At 42.2% G+C, this 24,706-nt stretch overlaps 1 protein-coding gene across 4 annotated transcripts in view; it reads left to right on the top strand.

The window, feature by feature from the left end:
* Positions 1-24,706, top strand: part of HOOK3 (hook microtubule tethering protein 3) — a 106,982-nt gene that overhangs the window by 69,615 nt on the left and 12,661 nt on the right. For 2 of the 4 annotated variants that reach the window (XM_064140640.1, XM_064140637.1), the window contains 8 exons: positions 4,107-4,247; positions 5,842-5,929; positions 15,157-15,234; positions 16,003-16,037; positions 16,744-16,826; positions 20,544-20,644; positions 22,585-22,689; positions 22,823-22,894. In XM_064140640.1, the coding sequence (XP_063996710.1) occupies positions 4,107-4,247; positions 5,842-5,929; positions 15,157-15,234; positions 16,003-16,037; positions 16,744-16,826; positions 20,544-20,644; positions 22,585-22,689; positions 22,823-22,894 (703 nt within the window). The remainder of the gene's footprint in view (positions 1-4,106; positions 4,248-5,841; positions 5,930-15,156; positions 15,235-16,002; positions 16,038-16,743; positions 16,827-20,543; positions 20,645-22,584; positions 22,690-22,822; positions 22,895-24,706) is intronic. The other 2 variants (XM_064140638.1, XM_064140639.1) reach the window with 1 other exon arrangement.

Raw genomic sequence — 24,706 nt, 5'->3', positions numbered from 1 at the left:
GAACACAGCCTCAAGCTGTGCCAGGGCAGGTTCAGGCTGGACATTAAGAAGAAATTATTCACAGCAAGAGTGGTAGATGTTGGGATGAGCTGCCCGGGTAAGTGGTGGAGTCCTCATGCCTGGAAGTGTTTAAAAGGAGACAGAATGAGGCACTTGGTGCCATGGTTTAGTTGATTAGCAGGTGTTAGGTGGACTCGATGATGTCAAAGGTCTTTTCTAACCTGGTTAATTCTGTGAGGTGATCTTATTGTGGCCTTTCAATATCTTAAGATGGCCCACAAGAAAGTGGGGGAGGGACTTTTTAGGATGTCAGGTAATGATAGGACTAGGAGAAATGGAACAAAGATATAAATGGGTAGATTCAGACTGGATGTAAGGAAGAAGTTCTTTAGCATGCAGGTGGTGAGGACCTGGAAAGGATGCCCAGGGAGGTGGTGGAAGCCTCATTGTTGGTGGTGTTTAAGGCCAGGCTGGATGAGGCTCTGGACAGCCTGATGTAGTGTGAGGGGTCCCTGTCCATGTCAGGGGGGTTGGAACTGGATGATTCTTGTGGCTCCTTCCAACCACACTGGATTCTGTGCTGATTCTGTGCTTAAGACTAAATTCAGGTCATCTTTCTTGAATTTGTATTGTGCTCAAAAAAATAAGGGAAAGCAAGAAAATCCCTCTTGATCTTCACATTGTGCCTCTTCCATCAGAGTTCAGGTAACTGCAGCTTATGTGTGCATTAAGAGACAAAAATATTTGTAATGACAGTGAAAAGTTGTACAAGGGGAAAGAATGGCTAAAATTGTGGAGACAAAAGTAGACTAGAAATTCCATTTTGTGTCATGGCAAATGTGTACAGTATGTTGTGAGAAAGAATAGCAGTGGCAATGCTTGAAAGCCTCTGTGTCTTAAAACTCTGTCTCCTCTTGAGCAGTCCCAACTCTCACAGCCTTTCCCCATAAGGGAAGTGCTCCAGTCCTCTGGTCACCTTCATGGCCTTTCTCTGGACCCACTCCAGCAGTGTTGATGCCCTTCTTATGCAAAGGGCACCAGAACTGGTTGCAGTACTCCAGATGGGTTTTCACAATAGCAGAGTAGAGTAGAATCGTCTCCCACGTCCTTCTGGTCACACTTCTTTTAATGCAGCCCGGGATACAGTTGGCCTTCTGGGTTGCAAGTGCACGTGGCCAGTTTGCGTGGGGCTTTTCATCAGCTGACTTCCCTAAATCCTTCTTTTCAAAACTGCTCTCAAGCCACTCCTCTGTGATGGTTTGGGTGTTCCCCCCCCACACACTTTAGAAATCACCCAGACTAGACTCAGCCAGCTTTGGAAATATGAACGAAGCTTCTATTTACAGCTTAGCACAATGTACAAGCAGATAATTACAGTATATATACAGTTATATGCAGAAATAGACAAGGTAAAAAGTAATACAGAAACACAACTCCTCTCCCAGAAACCTGAGTCCCCAGGAGGAGCTCTCAACCTAACCCCAGTCCCAAGGAAGAATGGAGATTCAGCCAGGGGTTTAGGAAGCAAAGTGAATTAGACCAAAATGGAGGGTGAGGTTAGAGAGATGTATCTCAGCCAGAAGCCCAAGTAAAAATGATTCTCCAATGTATTTATTTCTGGTTCTTATACATCTCAGCAAGCCTGTGAGTGAAGTAGACATCACCACTGTTTTCTTTCCACAGCTTGTAATCTAGTTCCTCTCACCAAAACATTCTAGCCTGCTTCGAACTAGCACATCCTCAAACAGCCTATGTTTGTGCTTGGGATTGCACCAACGCAGGTGGAGGACCTTGCACTTGGCCCATCTCTCGAGTCTGTCTGGGTCCCTCTGGATGGCATCCCTTGCCTCCAGCATGTCAATTGGACCCTAGAGCTTGGTGTCATCAGCAGGCTTGCTGAGGATGCACTCAGACCACTGTCCATATGACTGACCAAGATGTTATACAGCATTGATTCCGATACTGACCCTTGGGGGATACCACTTGTCACTGGTCTCCATTTGGACATTGAGCTATTGGCCTGTATCTCTCCAAGCATGACCTTCTAGCTAAATCCTTATCCAGTGAGTGCTCTACCCCACAATTCTATGCTTTACCAATTTGGTGACCAGGATGTCTTGCAGGACAGTGTCAAATGCTTTACAAAGGTTCAGATAGATGACATCAGTTGCTCTTTCCTTATCCACTGATACTACAGTTCCATCATAGAATGCTACCAAATTCATCAGGTGTGACTTGCCTTTGGTGAAGCCAAGCTGGTTATCACTCATCTCCTCTTCCCTGTGCCTTAGCATGCTTTTGACAGGTGAAGAGGTGAGACTGACTGGCCTGTAGTTCCCAGGATCTTCCTTTATTTCCTTTTTTTTGTTAACTTCACCAGATTGTCAGGACTTTTCAAATATGATGGTTTGACAGCTTCATCTGCTAGATCACTCAGGACCCATGGGTGGAACTCATCAGGTCTCATGGACTTGTGCACCTTCAGGTTCTTTAGATGGTCTCTAACATGATCTTTCCTAATAGTGGCTGGATCTTCCTTTTTCCCCACCCTACCTTTTTTTTCTGGAGCTTAGGCAGTGTGTGTAGAGCCCTTGCCAGTGAGGACTGAAGCAAGTAGATGTTGAGCACCTCAGCCTTCTCCGTATCCCATGTGACCAGATCTCTGTTTTTTTCCTTCTGAAGAGGTCCCAAATCTTCCCTAGGCTTATTTTTGTCCCTGATGTACCAGAATAAATTCTTCTTGTTCCCCTCTATGTCCCTAACCAAATTCAATTCTGTCTTCATTTTTGATTACCTAACCTGATCCCTGGCTCCTTGGACAGCTTCCCTGTGGTCCTATGTGGCTTGTTCCTGCTTTCATTCCTTACAGGCTCTTCTTTTGCCCAAGTAAGTCCAGGAACATCTTGTTCACCCATGCCTGCCTCTTGGTACACTTGCCTGGCATGGGTCTTGGACTGCACTGCTCCTGGGCTTCGAGGAGATGGTCCTTGAATACTGACCAGCTTTCTTGAACTCCTTTTCCCCATCTTCCCCTTTTAAGCCAGCAAAGAGCACACCTGTCTAAGCCATGAGCTTCTCCAGCAGAATGCTGCGGAGGACAGTGTTAATTGCTTTGCTGAAGTCCAGGTATACAGCATCCATAGACTTTCCTTCATCCTCTGGCTGGATCATTTGATCATAGGAGATCAGGTTGGGCAAACAGGAGCTGCCTTTCATGAACTCATGGTGGATAGGCATGCTCCCCAGATTGCCTTTTACTGTATAAGCATATCTAAGATGTACTGCTCCATAATCTTTGCCAGTACTGAGGTGATGTTGATGGGCCTGTACTTCCCCAAATCCTCCTGCTGGCCTTTCTTCATAGACAGTGTCACACTGGCAAGCCTCCAGTTTTCTGGGACCTTGCTTCTTAATAGAGTGCTGATTAGTGATGGAGAGTAGCTCCTTAGCTACCTCCATCGCTGCTCTTGGATGGATCTCATCTGGCCCCATAGAACTGTGGATGTCCAGGTGGCATAGCAGATTTTGACCTTCAGGAATTTTTTTTTTTCACCAGAAGGGTTGCCAAGCACCCAAATAGGCTGCCCAGGCAAGTGGTTGAGTCACCATTCTTGGAGATATTTAGAAGATGTGTAGACATGCTTGGGAATATGGTGTAATGGTGGAATGGATAGTGTTGGGTTAATGATCTTCATGATCTTTGGGGTGTTTTCCAACCTAAGTGATTCTTGATTGTGTGAAAACAGACCAGCAAGGCAGTAGTGCCTTGTCCAAGTTCTTGCAGTAGTTCAGTGGCAACTGAGTTTGCAACATTCCTCAACATGCAGCACCAAATTTGACGTTCTCCACGCGCTACCTATGAATCTCTCCAGATGTAGTCTGAGATTCAATAGAGACACTCAGGCAGCTTTCTCATCTTGAATTTTCTGTGATTGCAGACTCTTTAAGCTTATATTTGAGAGTTTGAAGATGTGATCATTTCAGTGGTTTCCTTTAAATAAGCAAAGATGATCTTTCTGTCATATTTACACCTCCTGTCATGTTTTTTTTCCCCTTTGTAGAAATTGGCTTAATTTTTTCTACGCAATTGTATTTTGTGTGTTTAGGGAGAAACTCATTCGCCTTCAGCATGAGAACAAGATGTTAAAGTTGAACCAAGAAGGTTCTGACAATGAGAAGATTGCCTTGTTGCAGAGCCTTCTTGATGATGCAAACTTACGGAAGAATGAATTGGAGACAGAAAACAGGTAAGAGCTTCCGTCTTTGTTCCATAGAATCATAGAATTGCTTGGTTGGAAAAGACCTTCAACCATCAATCTAAGCCCACCATGGCCACTCAAACCACATCCCAAAGTGCCATCTCCACACATTGCTTGAGCACCTCCCAGGGTGGTGATTCCACCACCTCCCTGGGAAGCGTCCCCACAGTGGTCTGTGTAATTATGTAGAGCCTTTGTGAATTGAATGAAGCTTTTATTCTTACAGCCATGGGTTTCTGTTGAGTGTTTATATATGACTCCATGTGCATTTTATGTGATAAAATGCCTGCAGAGTTGTTTTGGGCTTAAAAGTTGTCAATGTGGAGATTTTTTTTTTGTCATATTTGATGTGATTAGGGGAAAACAAACAAACAAAAGAAAACAAAAAATCCACCCAAACTTAGAATATCTTTGTGACTGTGGTAATGGTTTCATAAAGCCCTCTCAGTACCATCACACAGCAGGAAATTCTTCAAACAGGCAGAGCACTGCAGTGCAGGTTAATACCTTGAGAATGGCTCTGCCCCGTTACCCTGTCACTAAGGAACTATTTGGCCTCAAGAGCAGTGCAGTGATGATGCCTTTATCTCTTAGCAACCAGCCCTTCTTCACTGGGACCTCTAAAGCCAAGCTCTGTGAGCTGCTGCTTCAAAGTGTGGCTTTTTTTATGCAGGTGTGATAGACTTAGCTTTGAACCCTTTCTGAGAATGCCATGTACTTTTAAGTGTCCAGTACTGGCCTCCTCACAACAAGGAAGATGTGAATTTACTGGAGCAAATCCAGTGAAAAGCTGTAAGTATGTGGTTACAGGACTGCAGCATCCTTCATACAAGGAGAGTCTGAGGGGTAGAGACTATGTAGCCTGAAAAGGAAAGGCTCAGAGTGGATCTTAGTAATGTTGATAAATATCTGATGGAAAGGATCTGAAGTAGGTGATGGAAGATTCTCCCTTAGTCGTGGAGAACTGTGGGTTAGTGATCACTTAGATAATCTGGACACCCACAAATACATGGGCCCAGATGTCCCCATGAGTGCTGAAAAAGTTGGCTAAGGTTATTGCTAAGTGCAACCTCAGAAAGTCTGCAGATGACACCAAGGGTTGGGGAGGGACTATCGACAAGGTCTTGTAATGACAGGATGAGGAATAATGGGTTTAAATTGGCAGAGGGGAGATTGAAACTAGATATTAGGAAAGGGTTCTTTGCAGTGAGGGTGGTGAGACACTGGCACAGGTTGCCCAGGGAGGTTGTGGTTGCTCCCTGCCTGGAGGTGTTCAAGGCCAGGCTGGATGAGGCCTTGATCAACCTATTCTAGTGGGAGGTGTCCCTGCCTGTGTCAGGGTGTTGGAACTGGATGACCCTTCAGGTCCCTTCCAACCTAAACCATTCTATGACTACAGGCTTTCATCTTTGGAACTGCTGTGTGTTTTAACTGCTGTTGTAAATGTTCTGTGTATAAAAGACATTGCATTGCTTGTGCTTCAGATGGCTGAAAGCACTCGACACAGAAAGAATCTCAAAAGTTTCCTCTTGCAGTTGTTTGGACTTTTTTCTGAAAACCAAACTATTGTCTCTTTTCCTAGATTGGTAAATCAGAGACTTCTAGAAGTGCAGTCCCAGGTTGAAGAACTACAAAAATCTTTGCAGGATCAAGGTTCAAAAGCTGAAGATGTAAGTAGAAATGTACATCAGACTTGTATTCAAGTAGTTACCATTTTTGGAACTTGAAACTTATTGCCAAAAATACATGAGAATTATACAGATTGAGGTTTCTGGTAGTTTTTCATGTTTACTCACTTATGATCTTATCACTACATTATGCTGCTGTAAATAGGATGTAAGATATTTGCCTAGGAAAGACAACCTTCCTATGCAGAAAAAGTGTAAGAAATTATTTGATTAATTGTGTCTGTTCCAATAGTAAACTTGGCATGAAATTTATTTGTTTGGAATGGAGAGTTTTTCAGGAAGATAAGGAAATAATAATTCTTTGTGGCTTAATAGAGTAATTTTACTTTATCTGTTTACTCTTTCTAGTTTAGTTTTCTGAAAGAGAGTAAGGTGTTTCCCAGCAGTGGAATCTGTGTAAGCATGGGCATAAGTATATCTTGTAGTGGAAGGAGCCAGGCAAGTTGAGTGGGTGGAGTGGAATCAAATAATTAGTTCCTCAGAATAGTGCAGCATTTTCTGTTTCTTTGTTCAGAGTAAGAGTGTAAGAATACACATAGTGACAGTTAGTGTGGAAAACAACTTTCAGTCTTCCACTCAAAAATTGTTTGCTGTCTCTTGTATATTTGAGTCAAGAAGCTCTAGACCTTACTTGAAAGCAGTGATTTGCTGGACTGTTATGCACACTGTATGCTCACAATTGTGTTGCTGATTGGCAACAAATTGTCATGTGTTGCTTTCTGTTCCTGTGGTTTGAACTAATTTATATAAAGCAGTGAACTTACTAGCTGTGTATTTTTATTTAAGTTTAGAAACACAGAATCACTCAGGTTGGAAATGGCTGTTGAGACCACCAAGTTCACCACTATGCCATACCACTAAACAACCTTTAAACACATCCAGGGATGGCAACTCAGCTACAACCCTGGGCAGCCTGTTGCAGTGCTGTGAATATTTTTTTCATATTGTGTAGCCTAAACCTGTGCTGGTGCAGCTTGAGGCTATTCACTCTTGTTCTGTCACTGTTTGAAGAGACCAGCATCTGGCTCCCTGTATTACCCTTTCAGGTAGTTGTAGACTTTTAAGAGCTGCAGGGTTTAATTTAGCTTAAAAGTTTCTGTTTTCATAAGAAACTATATGAAAACAAAACATCTAGTCAAGTTTGCATCAGGTTATTTTCCTAAGTAAGTTAGAATGCTTTTTTCAATGCATTTAAAAATAGGTCCATGCTGTTAAGTGATTTTGAGATTCTCTTTTGTGTTGGTTATTAGCCAAAACCAGGTTTTCAGGCTGAATAAGAATATGAAGAAGTTATTAGCAGTTAGTGAGTGTTGCAAATGAGCCCTATCTAATTGAATTCAGCTTTATTTGCTACAGTTTTAACTGTGCCCCATTTTGAGGTTCTAGTTGAGACAGTAATTTAGAAACTATCTGCTGGACAGGTTACTGCTTATAGAGGTATCATCAACACTAACCTATCTGCTGGACAGGTTACTGCTTATAGAGGCATCATCAACACTAACCTATCTGCTGGACAGGTTACTGCCTAGAGAGGTATCATTGACACTAACCTGTCTGCTGGACTGGTTACTGCCTGTGGAGGTATCATCTGAGATGACTCTTTTAACAACAAAACATCACTATAACAACACAGCAGTACAGCCTGCTCTGTGTACCAGGCAACCCTTACCAAAGCAGAGCTGGCAAAGTTGCTGCATTCTTGGCTCCTATGTAGGTCTGGCCATGCCAGTGGTGATTTGAAGGCCTGTTTTGCTGAGTTTGGTGTGAAGGATTTCATTTACTCTTAAGCAAAAAAAGTGCAGAGGTAGAAGTACTGTGGCTGCAAGAACCTTTGGGCACCTCATCCAGTCTCCCACACAAAGCAAAACAAATCTTGGGGTTAAATCCAACTGCTCAAGTACATGCAAATTGTGCTAGCACCACCTCAGTTATCATTAAGATAGCCTTATAAACAGAGAGAATCTTCATAAACATGAGAAAAAAGGAGATAGAGAGGCATGGCATACCGTATATTGAAGCATAATTTTCAGCCTGTTTTCTCTGTTTTTCACTGCTTTTCTGAAACTATGCACTGAAATCTTTGGTTTTGTATACTGTAAGTATGCTCACCCCAGAAAACTGAAGATCCTATTGCTATTTGTTCAAAAAATGCATGGTGAGGGTTAGAAGTTTTGTTTGTTTGTTTGTTTTCAGTGTCAAAGTAGTGAAACATAGTAGAAGTTACCATCACCCAGGGAAATGTACAGGCTGCTTTCTAGGGCCCATGTGGGGAAGCACTTTGATTTTTGTATTGGAAGTGCAAGTGGAGGGGAGATGTTACAAAGCTGTCAGTAACCTGTGATGGGCATTGACATGTCCTTTTGGGCTGCATGATTAGTCCTTCTGAGCTGTTGCCTTTCCAGGGAAAGGCCTCCTTACCCCAGGTTTCCATACTACAGGAGCAACTCAGACATGCTTGGTGTAGTCACAACTGCAGGTTTGAGTTTTTATCCTGCAGAGTACAGTGATTCTGTGTAGAGGCTGCTCAACAGCAGCGGTTCTACAACCCTGTAGAACTTTGGCATCATCCTTAGTATGCTTTATTATCATTCATTTATCATTCTTTTTCTCCCTTTCTCAGCCCTGTTCCCTTCCCATATAAACAACCTGCCTTTACTTCTGCCCCACTGAACCTAGTCTTGCTATATCCATGCCTCATTTGGTGTTTCTCATACTGTTACATATGTAATCATGGTATCTTTTCTGTTGGAAAAATCCCTCTAAGGTCCTTGAGCTCAATCACTGCTCTAACTCTGCTAAGAGTGGTGCTAAATCATGTCCTTTAGCACTACCTCCCTGCATCTTTTAAACACCTCTAGGGATGGTCATTCAAACACCACCCTGTGAAGCTCATTAGAGTGTTTCATAACTGTTTGGGTGAAGAAGATGCGTTTAATACCCAATCTAAACTTCCCCTGGAGAATTTCCTCTCACACTATTATCCACCCCACAACAACCTCCTTTCAGGTAATTGCAGAATGCAATGAGGTGCTCATCTAGGACTCCTTTTGTCCATACTAAACAATCCCAGTTTCCTCAGCCACTCTTCATAATATTTGTTCTCTAGACTATTCACCAGCTTCGGTGCTTTTCTCTGAACTGTTCACCAGGACCTCAGTGAATCCCCTCCAGATAATTGATAAAGATATAAAAAAATAGAGATGTAATAAGATAGATGTAACAGATTAAATGTTATGGGGAACACCACTTGTGGCCAGCTGTCAGCTGCGTTTAACTCCATTCACCACCGCTCTGTGGGCTCAGCCATCCTGTCAGTTTTTAATCCTGCAAAATGCACACCTGTCCAAGCCATGAGCAGCCAGTTTTCTTCTGTGTCAGAGGCTTTAGTAAAGTCCAGATAAGCAACAGCCACAACCTTTCTTCATCTGCTAAGTGGGTTACCTCACTAAGTGGGTCATAGAAGGAAATTGGCAGGACTTGCCCTTCATGAACCCATGCTGTCTGGGCCTGCTCACCTGATTGCCTGGTGTGTGCTGCATAATGTCACACAAGCTTATCTGCTTGATGACCTTCCTTGGCACCAAGGTCAGACTGACAGGTCTCTAGTTACCCAGGACTTCCCTGGTTATGTCGGGCTGCTGGTGAATGATGGCAAGTGGCTTGGTGAGTGCTTCCACCTCCCTCAGTACCCTTGGGTGTATGTTATCCAGCTCCATAGACTTGTGTATGTCTTAAGTGGGGCAACAGGTTGCTAGCCATCTCCTCTTGGATTATCAGGGCTTCATTTTGCTCCCCATCACTGTCTTCTAGCTCAGGGAGTTGGATATCAGGCAAAACTTGGTCCCACTACTGAAGACTGAGGCAAAGAAGGTATTAATTACATCAGCCATTTCCTCATCTCTAACTACTACCCTCTGTCTTGCATAGAATAACAGACAAAGATTCTCCTTTTGTTGCTAATATGTTTGTAGAAATATTTCTTCTTGTCTTTAACAGTTGGAGCCAGATGGACTTCGGCCCTTCAAATTTTTTCCCTCCTCAGCCTCACAACAGCTTTATAGTCCTCCTGAGTGGCCTGGGCCTTCTTCCAAAGCCCATAAACTGTCCTTTTGTCTCCGAGTTGTTGCAGCAAAACCTCTCTGTTCAGCCAGGCTGATACTCTTCTCTGCTGACTTGTCTTTTGGCGCATGGGGGACAGCCTGTTCCCATGCCTTTTAAGACTTCTCTCTTGAACAGTGTCCATCCTTCCTGCAGTCCCTGGCCCTTCAGATCTGCTTCCAAAGAGACTCTGTTGACCAGTCTCCATAATGGACCAAAGTCTGCCCCTAGAATTCCAAGGTGGCCATTCTGCTGACCCCCTCTATTCCTCCTCTGACAGCTGAGAACACTATTATTTCATGATTGCTGTACCTAGGATGGCCCCAAATCATTACACCACCCACATGCCCTTCTCTGTTTGTGAATGGCAGGTCCAGCAGGGTGCCTTCCTGTAACAGGTTTACCTGCCTATTTTCCGCTGACACAGAAGTGAGGGCAAGGAACACTTAAAAGAAACCAACAAAGCCCTTTGGGTTGAGATAAAAAGTTTTTATTGAGCAAATGAGATAATGCACAATGACCTTAGCTTAGCCTGCTTGGAGAGCAAGTGCAGCAAAATGCAGAGAGCAGCAGCAGAAAGCAGAAAACCAAGGAACTAACCAAATCCCACTTGTCCCTCTGCTGTCCCTGTGGCAAAGAGGCAACACTCGAAAGCCAGAACCTAAAATCAACAGCTCGAACACAAAGCCTCCTGTGTTGCAATCTGGACTTCAATCCCCACGATACTTTGCTCCAGCCAGCACTTTCAGTTTGAGGCTGCCATGAAGAAGGATGGTTTTGAGTCACAGCAGCAGTTTTTTCAGTTCATCCCATGATATTTCCCTGCTGCTGTTTCAGGAGGTTACCCTCCACGCTCAAGGAACCTCCAGGACTGCTCCCTGTCTGCTGTGTTATTTTTCCAGCAGACATCATAGAAGTTGAAATCCTCCACAAGACTGAGGGCCAGCAATTATGAGACTTCTCCCAGGTGCCTCAAGAATATTTTATTGATTTCTTCATCCTGGTTGACTGCTCTATCACAGACTTCCATCAGGCCAGCTGCCTTGTTGGCCTAACCCTTAATTCGTCCCTGTAAATACGCAGCGTCCTGCAAATCCACCCATGGAAACACCAGGCACAGAGCCAGGCATTGATCTGCTGGCTCTTCTTGTTTATTCCCTCATTACTCTCTGCAGCTGAAGAGATAGAACAGCACACTGCTTGTGCACCTGAGCCCTTAGCCATTCATCCCAGAGCCCTAAAGTCATTGCCCTTGGACTTGTTGCTACTTCCATCACTGCTTACCTGAAAGATTAATAGTGGATAGTAGCCTCAGGGCTACACTAGGGAAGGAAGCTTTCTCCTTACATCACTAACCCAGGCCCCAGGAAGGCAGTAGACTTCCCTAAGTGGATCTGGTCTGCACATCAGGCCTTCCACTCTCTTCAGCAGTGAGTCACCTGTGACAGTGACTCATATTTTATGCTTTTCTGAAGAGTTTTTGATGCAAGGTATAGACCGACTAAACCCTTGGTAACACCTTTGTCATCGTCATTTCCTCTTGCAGAGCATCCAATCTGTTTTGCAAGGGCAGCTGGGACAGTGAGGTAGTTACTGGGGCGGGGGGGGCATGTCCTCAGTGCCTGTTGCACTTGTTGCCGTTGCCTGCTGTCTTCTGAGTCACCACGTTTAGTCAAGGAGAGCACAGAGAGTTCTCCCTATCGTGAACTCTCTCTCTGTTGAGCTCATTTCAGAGAGCCTCTCTCCTCACATTCCTTGATGCTCCTCAACATACTTATCGCCTCTCAGAGCTCTGTCATCAAGTGGAGGAACCTCTTCACCCAGGCACACTTTCCACAGGCTGACATTGTCATGGGGGATAGCCTGCAGCCCAGTACCTGGGTGGCAGCATGTTCCCACCAGAGGTACATCTGTAAAACTGTGTCAGCGCTGGTGGGCACAGATGTCCATGGTCAAGCTTGTCAAGCTTCAGCACCTTTCCTCTGTACCCTTCTGCTGCACCCAACCCTGCCATGCCCTGCCTGATATCCCATGCCCTGTTTGTATGCTCAGTTGATCTGGCTGCTGCACTCTCTGAGGACTTATTTTAAAGGTGTAGGTGTGATCACTGTTGCCCTGGCAATGCAAGGCCAATCTTGGCCTCATTTGCACTTACTGACACAGTTAAGTTCTCCTGACTTGGTATTTCCCTGAAAGGTCCCCAGAAACTATGTGTTTGGCTACCTGTGAAAGAGTCACCACTTTGCTCAATTGGTGAATCATAGAATCATAGAATCAACCAGGTTGGAAGAGACCTCCAAGATCATCCAGTCCAACCTAGCACCCAGCCCTAACCAATCAACTAGACCATGGCACTAAGTGCCTCATCCAGTCTTTTCTTGAAGACCCCCAGGGACAGTGCCTCCACCAGCTCCCTGGGCAGCCCATTCCAATGGGAAATCACTGTCTCTGTGAAGAACTTCTTCCTAACATCCAGCCTATACCTACCCTGGCACAACTTGAGACTGTGTCCCCTTGTTCTATTGCTGGTTGCCTGGGAGAAGAGGCCACCCCCCACCTGGCTACAGTGTCCCTTCAGATAGTTGTAGACAGTAATAAGATCACTCCTGAACCTCCTCTTCTCCAGGCTAAACAACCCCAGCTCCCTCAACCTCTCCTCATAGGATTTGTGTTCCAGGCCCCTCACCAGCTTTGTTGCCCTTCTCTGGACATGTTCCAGCAGCTCAACATCTTTCTTGAATTGAGGGGCCCAGAACTGGACACACTACTCAAGGTGTGGCCTGACCAGTGCTGAGTACAGGGGAAGAATAACCTCCCTTGTCCTACTGGCCACACTGTTCCTGATGCAGGCCAGGATGCTGGCACAGGTTTTTCCAGGGAGGTGGTAGATGTCCCTTTCCTGGAAACACTCTTGAGTCAGGTTGGACAGAACTCTGAGCACTCTGATGTAGTTGAAGATGTCCCTGATCATTGCAGGGGGCATTGGACTAGATGACCTCACATCCCAAGTTATTGTATAATTACTCTCGGCTTTTTTGACGTCTGACCATCTCTCATGGTGTTGGTTGTAACTTCTGTTATCTTCTTACTTAATCTCATCAAGCAATTTTCCCAAGTCATGTGCCATGCCGGGTTAGGACAACCAGAGCCTGTCAAAAGGTGCAGAATGAAACCAAACCTTGTCCTTGAAAATGAGACAGACATCTTCCTTTGGCTTGTTTAAGCACGGAAGAAATTTCCAGTAGGAAAACCTACTTTTGTATGTTTCTTTTTATGTAAAAGGAAGATAGCAGTTAAATATTGGGTGAGATGCCTCTTTTCTAAAACCATACCATTGTAAATACTCTTTTTTTTTTTCCCTGGTGTCTTGTAAGTGGAATTTCTTAGCAGTGGGACAAAAAAACTGAAACAATGAATGTGCATTTGCTGATTTTTACAGTTCAATTATAGAAATGTTCTCAACAGATAAAACACTTGAATGAGGTTGAATATGAAGCTAGCTCAAAGGTAGATAATTTTTTTAATTGATTTTTTTTTAAGAACAGATTGGTCTTCCTATGAGAGAACAACAAATAGGTTATTATTTGTTAGGAACAGACAGTTTGGACATGTGGCTTTGAAACTGACTGAGACTTCTGGGAACACAAAAAAAAGCTTACCCTCTTTTAGAGTAATTTTCCTGAATTTATCTGCCTTGCTGTAAGGTCATCTTCATGTAGCTAAAACCACACATTTATTCTTTTTCTAATCTTCTGTCTTGGGTAAATTCCGGGTAAACTCCAGTCTTGCTTCTTTTAATTGTGTGTGCTGTTTACTGTCTTTAGTTTCATGCCTGGGAGAACACACATCTGTCAAGATGAGAGAGGGGTTTCTCCCACCACAGTGCTGGTACTATGCAAATAATGTATGTGGAATCAGTGCTGACAAGTAGTTGTGCCTGTTCCAAGCTAAATGCAAGTATAATGCAGTGACCATGAAAACAAAAGCTGAGATCAGTTTTTGTTTTCTTACCTTGGGAAAATGGGCCTTGCTGCCAACTCTTCCCTTTCTTGTCCAAATCAACCAATTGCTGCCCAAGTGATCAGGCATAAGTGATAGTACCAGTTCAAATGCCCTGTGGCCAAGAAAGATGTGTACAAACATTTACTGTTACAGGAAAAAAGCAGTGTTGGTGCAGTTGTTCAGGGGGCTAGAAGATTAAAAAGCCAGATGGTCGAAACATGCAGATCCTGAGCTGCTACAACCTTTTATGTGCTCCCTCATTTTCTTACAATAAGAGAATCCAGCTTTGAAATAATGAGAAATCATAACCCAGAAATGTGACCAAAGTCAATATTTTAAAGCATTTACATTCTAACAAAGCTAAAAGGTTTTTTTTGGGTGCACAGAGTAATTGCCTCTGTTGACTGGGTGTCTGCACCTTTGTTGAAAGAGTACTGAAGAAAAAGCAATGAAGTAATTTCATTGGTGATTTATTCCTATATCATAGAATCATAGAAAATCAGCTAGACTGGAAGAGACCTCCAAGATCATCCAGTCCAACCTAGCAACCAGCCCTAGCCAGTCAATTAGACCATGGCACTAAGTGCCTCATCCAGTCTTTTCTTGAAGACCCCCAGGGACAGTGCCTCCACCAGCTCCCTGGGCAGCCCATTCCAATGGGAAATCACTCTCTCTGTGATTTTGATGGCATTCTGAGCCATCAGCTACACACTAGGGCCTCCAGTATAATTGCTACTGCATGAATACAAACCAAAAAGGCAGTTCCTGGTTTAAATATTCTGCATTTGTCTTGTGTTCAGTCAGTGTGGCAGAAGCACATGTTACCTCTTGAGTCTGGTTGTAGCCCAACAGACTGCCTATTTTCCTCTTGTTTTGTGACTTCTGTGATTTTTTGCTTTAAAATAACTTTCAAAAAAACTCTGGATTGAACACAGTGTCTTACCAATGTGTTTCTTTACTGCTTTTTATCATTTTGGTTCTAAGTGGTATGTTTTAGAAGATGTTGCAGGATGAAACTGCTGATGAAAACAGAATAGAAAGAAAAGAAATGCACATGCGTGGAAAAACTGCATAGCTTTAACTTTTTGTGTTCATGACTTTCTAAATAGTTTCTTCTGTTGGCTGCTGTTTTGCTTTATACTAATGTCATCTCTGTTTCTTGGCATGGGCTTCTGCTCAAGGCTATTGTGAGTATGGCTTTCTATTTACTTAACAATACTTTTTCAGTTTATAGACATACATTTGGGTTTTTTTTGTTGGTTTTGTTTGGGTTTTGTTTTGTTTTCTTGTTTTGTTTTTTTTTTTTTTCTTTGAAAGACACTCATTGTGAAGTGACTTTAAAACTTACTTTGAAGATTTTATTCAAAGAGCTTTATCTAAATGTAATCTAACCAGAAAGTGGAATACTGTAAGTTGTATGATAATTTTTACATGTTTGTAGTCAGTAAAGGTTCCAGGAAAGGGGAAAGTTTTTCAGTACTTCAGCCAGAAACACTTTACTCCCTGTATTTCTGTGAGGACAGGAATTTACTTCAATTAATTTGCTTCATATCTTCATGCAAATTGCATTGCACCATTTGTTAGGGCAGGTCTTCTAGCAGATGTTGCTGCACTTTCCAATTTCAGGTAAATTTATTAAGTCTTAATTGCAAAAGTGCTGAAGATAATTCAAATCCTGATGCAGAGTTTTGTTATTTATGGATCTTGCTTTTATTGCCTTGGTTCCTGGGAAAATAGTTGTAGAGTTATACAGTGCTCTAATTTCAGGAAATCACTCAGCTGGGGAGAGGGGGATTGCTACTGCAGAGGATGGCTTTACAGCTTTGATCTAAAACTGAGTCAAATTGAAAGTTGGGTTTTGGTTAGAATGTCAGAATTATGTATTTAAAATATTTTAAAAATTCTATTAAAGCTCCACAGCATATTAAAACAAACCATTTAACTTTCTGTTTTAGTCAGTTCTTCTGAAAAAGAAACTTGAAGAACATCTGTAAGTATTTTGCTTGCATGTTTTGTTTTCCATTTCAGTTATGTGTTTTCCATCTAGTAAAGGAGGGCAAACAGTCATTAGTCATGCCTCAGGAAAATACACGATGGAGAAAAGTTAGGTAACCCAAGAACGTTTGCAGAACTACTATTCAGATGCTATTTTCATCTCACAGAAAACCTTTGTGGAAGTAATGAGAGCAGTGAAGGAAATGTCATTTTGTGGTGGTTAGAAAATTTCCTTTTGTGTTGTGTAAACCTTTTACTCAGGAGGAGGAGTAAATGAAAGCACGTTAGGTAGTGTGTGTTATGACATCAGAGGTAATATTTTGCGAAGTGTTATAATGATATATTCTGCTTCTTGCCTAAAATGCACCAGTCTTTAAGTCTAACCATTCTTTCTCAGTGTAATCTCCATTAACAACATTCATTTCAGGCATGCATTGTACAACCAGATGTAAGTTCTGAATGAAGTTTATGATGACTGAGAATGAAGCTGTTTGTTGTTACAGCGCTCCATATAGCTTATCTAACCAATGTTTCCACAGGAAATTGTCATTAATCCTCATACCTCACAGTGAAAAAAAAACCACAATTGTACACTTACCAATATATTTCTATCTGAGGAGTGGTATTTTTTATAACTTTTAATTCAAGCACAATAATAATGTTACAAAAAAACCAATATATGCTTTTATTGTTTGCTACAGTGAGAAGCTCCACGAAGCTAATAATGAGCTACAGAAGAAACGAGCTATTATTGAGGATTTGGAACCAAGATGCAATAACAGCTGTGAGTTACCTGTGCAGTCCCATTTGTTTCCTTTGAAAAGCATTTAATTATTTTCTTTCTCAAGTGTTTCACTTGCAAGGTCTTTAATTGTGACACCTATAGGAGGTCCAAGATAAACAACATGCACGTTTTAAATGGCAGCTGTATGTATGTTGTTAATTTCCCCAGAAGCTGTGGTGGTCAAATAGATTCTTCTGACCCTCAAAATGTAGGAGATCACCTTTTAGAGACCACCACAGTAAGAAATGACACTGGCTGTAGAAAGAGAGAGTCACTCAAAACTGGTCATTGAAGCTCAGCTTTCAGAACTATCGTGCATCCTAAGACTCTAATTTAGAAGATGAGGAGATCGTTTCTGCCATCACCCAAGGCTTTGTATTTGTTTGGTTGAGTTTTTTCCTCCCAATATATTTTTTTCAGTTTGTTTTCAGAAATGTGTGGTGATTTGAGAAAAATTCAGAAAAACACTCATCAGAGAGAATGTAGGATACACGTCATATTGCTCAGGTGGTATCCAAAACTCAGCATCCAGTTGTTCTCTAGCACATTAATGTTACTTTTTTCCTGAAGAGTTTAAGAAGGCAGGTGAGGTGTTTTCAAGCCCACATAATATAGAATAAGGCAAAAAAAAATTACAGCTGATGTATATTTTTTTCTGCTTTGTGACAAAGCAGTCATTCATAATGAGATCAGGGAAGGTAGAAATACCAGTTCAGTATTCACTGTATGCATTCTGTATCTAAACTTAATTTCATTTCTATTGAGCTAAAACTACACAATGTGTTATAATTTAGGGAATGCCAGAGCGCTTGGAAATGAGGTACAGGGACTTAATGATTCCCCAATAAATAATCCTGTCATGCTTGAGTGTGAGAATAATGCCAGTCTTCTGACACACTAGCATCTTAACATTAGGAAGAGAGTCAGTGGCATCCTGGCCTGCATCAGGAACAGTGTGGCCAGTAGGACAAGGGAGGTTATTCTTCCCCTGTACTCAGCACTGGTCAGGTCACACCTTGAGTGCTGTGTCCAGTTCTGGCCTCCTCAATTCAAGAGATGTTGAGGTGCTGGAACATGTCCAGAGAAGGGTGACAAAGCTGGTGAGGGGCCTGGAGCACAAACCCTATGAGGAGAGGCTGAGGGAGCTGGGGGTGTTTAGCCTGGAGAAGAGAAGGCTCAGGGCAGACCTCATTGCTGTCTACAACTACCTGAAGGGACATTGTAGCCAGGTAGGGAGTGGCCTCTTCTCCCAGGCAACCAGCAATAGAACAAGGGGACACAGTCTCAAATTGTGCCGGGGGAAGTACAGGCTGGATGTTAGGAGGAAGTTGTTGTCAGAGAGAATGATTGGCATTGGAATGGGCTGTCCAGGGAGGTGGTGGAGGCACCGTCCCTAGAGTTGTTCAGGAGAAGCCTGGATGAGGCACTTAGTGCCATGGTCTAGTTGACTGGCTAGGGCTGGGTGCTAGGTTGGACTGGATGATCTTGGAGTTCTCTTCCAACCTGGTTGATTCTATGATTCTAGGACATACTGAGCCTTAGGCAATTTGCTGAAATTACAAGATGCTTTTTGAAAAATAAAGATCTGAACCTTTGTCTTGTTAAAATAAAAACAGTTATACCTTCTTTTTTTTTCCATGCTTAGGTAGAGCATGTAATTATTTTATTTATTTTTTCCTTCAGATTTTTTTATCTATCTTGGCTGTGGCCAAATAACATATTTTAAAAACAATGAATTCTTGCATTCTTGGAGACCATCTACCATTGGTTCTCTTACTGATCAATGAAAATATTACTTGATCCTGTTACCAGCTTAATGTTTTCTGACTGCTTAGAAAGAAGACTGCAGTAAAACGTGACAGAATGTTTCGAAATGAGTCTTCAAATGAATGATCTGAGTGATGAACAGGACGTAGGTTTAGGTTAGACTAAGGGAAAAGTGCTTTACAATGGATGGGTGGGCAGAGGCCAATGGGATGAGATTTAACAAGGCCAGGTGCAGGGTTCTACACTTTGTCTGCAACAACCCCAAGCAGTGCTACAGGCTAGGGACTGAGTGGCTGGAGAGCAGCCAGGAAGAAAGGGACCTTGGGGTACTGGTAGATAGTAGCTGAAGATGAGCCAGCAGTGTGCTCAGGTGGGCAGGAGAGCTAATGGCATCCTGGCCTGTATCAGGAACAGTGTGGCCAGTAGGACAAGGGAGGTTATTCTTCCCCTGTACTCAGCACTCGTCAGGCCACACCTTGAGTCCTGTTTCAAATTCTGGGCCCCTCAATTCAAGAGAGATGTTGAGGTGCTGGAACATGTCCAGAGAAGGGCAACAAAGCTGGTGAGGGGCCTGGAACACAAACCCTATGAGGAGAGGCTGAGGGAGCTGGGGTTGTTTAGCCTGGAGAAGAGGAGGCTCAGGGGTAACCTCATTGCTGTCTACAACTACCTGAAGGGACATTGTAGCCAGGTGGGGGGTGGCCTCTTCTCCCAAGCAACCAGCAATAGAACAAGGGGACACAGTCTCAAGTTGTACTGGGGGAAGCATAGGCTGGATGTTAGGAGGAAATTGTTGTCAGAGAGAATGATTGGCATTGGAATGGGCTGCCCAGGGAGGTGGTGGAGGCACCATCCCTAGAGGTGTTGAAGCAAAGCCTGGATGAGGCATTTAGTGTCATGGTCTAGTTGACTGGCTAGGGTTGGGTGCTAGGTTGGACAGGATGATCTTGGAGGTCTCTTCCAACCTGGTTGATTCTATGATTCTATGACAGTGTTAAAATACAGGAACAGGTTGCCAGGAATGTGGTTGAGGCCCTGTCCCTGGAGACATTCAAGGTCAGGCTTGAAGTGGCCCTGGGCATCCTGCTGTAGGATAAAGTGTCCCTGCTCACTTCAGAGAAGTTGGACAGGATGGCTTTTTGAAGTCCTTTCCAACCCAATGTAATCTGTGAATCACATAGAAACATAGAATCCATCGGTCTGAGAAGCAGACCCCGGCTGTATATGCTGTTTGATTCAGGGTGCTGTATTTTATTCATTTGTTTGTTTATTTAAGATTTGATGAAATATATAAGTAATAGTGGATTGATGTATTCTTATATCAATACAGGGAAAGGCTGTGCAATTAAGTTGTCCTATGGTGTTGCTGCCTAAGAAAATCATAGAATCAACCAGGTTGGAAGAGACCTCCAAGATCATCCAGGCCAACTTAGCACCCAGCCCCTATCCAGTCAACTAGACCGTGGAGGAAGTTAAATTGAGCATATATATTTCACAAGTCTAGTAAACTACTACAGTTCAGTGATTTTAAGTGCCTGTTAAGAATTTTTCCTCTTGGTGCCATGGTCTAGTTGACTGGGTAGGGCTGGGGGATAGGTTGGACTGGATGATCTTGGAGGTCTCTTCCACCTGGTTGATTCTGTGATTCTATGATCTTCTAAATGTATTCAGTAATAGGATATTTTTATTATGCCTTTCCTCTTTACTTTTTTTTTTCATAATTAAAAAACAACAAACAACAAAATTTGTGTATAACACAGACATCTCATGAGATTTTATAGGAGTACACATTTTTAATGTGTTTTTGAAATGTTCAGAGGGTAAACCTTGATATGTGCTACATCATGTTCCTCAAGTTATCTTTTCTTAAATGAGTAAATTCTAGCTGTGCCTTAAGTATCTATTGAATAATTACATGGTTTTCCAATGTGTGTGTTTCTTGACATAAAGCACTCAAAATTGAAGAATTGCAAGAAGCTTTAAGGAAAAAGGAGGAAGAAATGAAGCAAATGGAAGAGCGATACAAAAAGTACCTGGAAAAGGCCAAAAGTGTAAGTATAGCTCTTCCACCTTAGAGATGCCTCTCTGACAGGCTGCTCTGCAGGAATGAACATAAAGGAGGCACCTGTATGCACGTTAGAAACTGAAAGAGAAGGAAGCCAGATGAATTCTTTTTGTCCTCTTATTGTTGCAGTACCCAATACTGATTAGTTCTGCAGAAGATACTACCCTGTTTTAACTTAAACCTTTCTGAGACCTCTGTACAAACATAAGCTCACTGCTACAGACATTTGAGGGCTACCTAGACAAAGTTTCTTAAGCACACTTTCATGTTGGCTGATGACAAGGAGAGGATGTTAAACCTGTTGCAATGTTATGATAACCTATTTCTTTGTGCAAATTCTTCTGGACTTCTGTTTCTGAGTGACAGATGTATGGATCAGCTAAAGCAGCATCCATAACCAAAACAGCTGTGTGGTGTTTTGGAATTAGAGAGTTACCCATCTAAACCAGCTCAAGGGAGAGAAACTGTTGGTATTTGTGCTGAGACTTTTGGGGACTTAGTGCACAGCTGTCATGTACAGTTCTACTTCTTTTTGCAAGCTAATGTGTACAAAGCCAAAGATGCCAGAGCCATCTTTACAAATTTGAGTTTTATTTTGCTTTGTTTATCTTTTCATCCTAGTTTATCTTCATGTTCTGGATTAGCTAACTAGTTTTGGCATGGACTCTTTTAGTGATGCTTTTTCCAAATGAAATAATCCTTTTAACTGAACCACTTTTGAGAGCTGTGAAATGGTTGTGGTGATGTTCAGCATTCTCTTTGCTTTTACCATTTAATATATGCTTGTTGCATGTGGTTAATATTTAAGGATGATATTGAGGATGTGTGTACACTGTCACCTTTGAAGTGGCAGTGTTGTAGTCTCAGTTATCATCCTGTTTCTTTTTACTTTACCTTGATATTTTTTCTGACTTAAAAGCATACCAGTGTCTTCATTTGTCTGATCATGATGCCATCAATATCTTTGCTATGCATCATTAAATGGGAATCTGTAAATAGATTCTTGATTTGGGAAAATTTTATGCTGTGCTTCTGTGTAGTTTCCTCATAGATTCTTGATTTGGGAAAATTTTATGCTGCACTTCTGTGTAGTTTCCTCATAGATTGTTGATTTGGGAAAATGTTATGCTGTACTTCTGTGTAGTTTCCTCAGTGATTTCTTTCTTTTTTTTTCTTTTGTCTTGTGCTTCTGTCTCAGATCATTACAGGGAAAGACATAATCACAGTTTCCCTTTTCAGTAATACTTGCTTATTTATGTGTACTGTGCTACTACAGGCTGTTTTACACAACAGCAGCATTAATTACATTAGTTGGATTAGATTTTTACGATCTTAACTTTCAATATTTAAATGTTTTTGAGAAGACAAATTCAATCTCCCTCTATTGAAACATTATGGATAGGATACAATTGAAGTCTGATATGTATTTTCTTAGATGAGTAATATGCTTGCCAAAGGGGCAGTGGCTTCAAACTGGAGAAGAAAATATTTAGATTAGACGTTAGGAACAAGTTCTTTACCACAAGGGTAGGGGAACACTGGAACAGGTTGCCCAGGAAGGTAGTTGAGGCCTCTGTCCCTATGGTTTTGTTAAGGGACACCCAGAATCCCTCAAACTACCACAGTTCTGTAAAAGAGAACAGTCACACAGTTCAACTGTTGTGACATGCCATGGCTGCTGCTGAGGGGCACAGCTTCTGTCATGCTGGCTATTGAGAACGTGTTACAGGAGTCAACTTCTTAAAACTGTATGTCCCTTTGTTTCACGTTTTTGGTGTGTCACTTCTTACCATTGACATGTTTGAAGTAAGTTTTTGGTTTCTTAACCTGACATAAAAGATTGTGTAATTTTACAATCCCTTTTTCTTCAATTAGATTTCTTTTTGCATGATTTAACTAGAAACAAACTGATTTTTTCTCTTGCAGGTCATCCGCACCTTGGATCCTAAGCAGAACCAAGGTGCAGCTCCTGAGATTCAGGCTCTGAAAAATCAGTTGCAGGAGCGGGACAGAATGTTTCATTCATTGGAGGTAATATTCCTCATGCTTCCTGGCATATGCATGTTTTCTCATTATTTTTTAGGTACAGAGCAGTGCTGAGACTAAGACTAACACTTTTCTTGCACTTTAGTTTTCAGTGTCCTTTTTCATGTTTGCTTTATAGAAAGAATATGAAAAAACAAAATGTCAAAGAGAAATGGAGGAGAAATTTATTGTTAGCGCCTGGTACAATATGGTAAGGATCTTCCAAACTTCTTATGGGGAGAAACAAAAGAAGGAAACTTTTACTTGTTTCTGGGTTGTTTAGAGCAACATTCGTGTGTTTACATGTTTTGTTTGTTTGAAAGGCTTTTTCCAGCACACAGAGAAACAAATGCTTTATGCTTTTTAATAGTTCTAAGTTAATCACTGTAGAAGTTTCTATGATAACCATGGGGTAAATAAGAAAGAACATTTGTTATTTTCCAGTTCTAAAACCAGAAATAGCACTTTGCACAGGGAGGAATATTTACTCTGTAATTCCAGCCCTTCAGTTATGCTGGCAATGCAGTTTGCTTTCTGCAGTTCTCTACTGTCCAAACGTCTAGTTGTTTCTAGTGAGGGGGGACACATGAAAAGCCATGCAGATTACTTGCTGCAGTAACTGCTCTGAGAAATTACCCCTACATGAGAGCAAATTTAGCCCCTATGCAAAAGGTGAGCACAGGGGTAAGACCCTCACTTAAATTACCCAAACCATAAGGAAGTGCTCTGTGCATCCATACAGCTTTTGCTGGGCCTGTGCACCAGGAGATTATTCACAGAATCACAGAATGTCAGGGGCTGGAAGCGACCTAAAAAGCTCATCCAGTCCAAACCCCCTGCAGAGCAGGATCACCTAGACGAGATCACACAGGAATACATCCAGGCAGGGATTGAATATCTCCAGAGAGGGAGATTCCACAACATCCCTGGGCAGCCTGTTCCAGTCTTCTGTCACCCTCACAGGTGAAAAATTCCTCCTCATGTTTAAATGAAACTTCCTGTGCCTCAATCATGTCCTGTCACAGGGCATCACAGAGAAGAGCCTGACTCCAGCCTCTTGGCACTCATCCTTTACATATTGATGAGGTCATCTCTCAGTCTCCTCATCTCCAAGCAGCACAGCCCTATCTCTCTGAGTCTCTCCTCATAAGAGAGATGCTCCATTCCCTTAATCATCTTTGTTGACTATTTTCTAGACATCTTTGTCCAAACATGACTGCTTTGAAACTTCTCTTCAGAGAGAATCCCTGACCTTTATAATGTTTCATTCTGCTTCACTGCAGAGTTCAAATCCCTCTTCTGTATTTTCTTGGAAGAGTTTCCTTCTTGCCATTCTACAGTCTTGTTATATTTGCAAATAATTAGCCAGAAATTATACTTAAGCAGAGTGTTTGAATCCTTTAAATACTAAAGGCATTTTGTTGGTGACTGTGTCCTTAAGCAATTTTATGCCATTAGTCTCACTGACAAGCAGAAGACCAGACTGAGCTAAGAGCTGTGGTTCAGTAGGCTGTCATGAACACTAAGATGAGCACTGATGGCTTTATCTGGGCTCTGCTTTTATACACAACTGTGCAAACTGTCACTACTGCCCTCAATTTCTCCTTGTATTTACTCTTGGTGAAAACAGGCTTTCTCCCAAAGTGTACTCCTGCCACATATGTGTTATTTTCACAGAGGGTGATAAACACTTCAGTTACTTTCAGAAGAAAACTAATATTGTCACTCAACACAGTGAAGTGGGCCAGCTTGGGAGGAGGAAGCACATTTGAAAAGGTGTATCCAATTACCATGTGTTTGTCTGGAGAAGGTTATGTTCAGATCTGGTGTGCTGGGGCACCTGCTTCTCTGCAGTTCCTCCAAAACCAGGCAGTGACTGGAGGGGAAAGGAAAAAATAAAATAAAACAACAAAAAAAAACCCCACACACAACAAGAAACCAAAACAACAACAACAACCCACATGCAGAAAATTAGCAATGAATATGTTAGCTTTATCTTTGGGTTCATGATGCTTTATATTTG

This window comes from Pogoniulus pusillus, chromosome Z (genome assembly GCF_015220805.1).
Source record: "Pogoniulus pusillus isolate bPogPus1 chromosome Z, bPogPus1.pri, whole genome shotgun sequence".
Classification (NCBI taxonomy): Eukaryota; Metazoa; Chordata; class Aves; order Piciformes; family Lybiidae; genus Pogoniulus; species Pogoniulus pusillus.
This window is presented reverse-complemented; position numbering and strand designations above follow the sequence as displayed.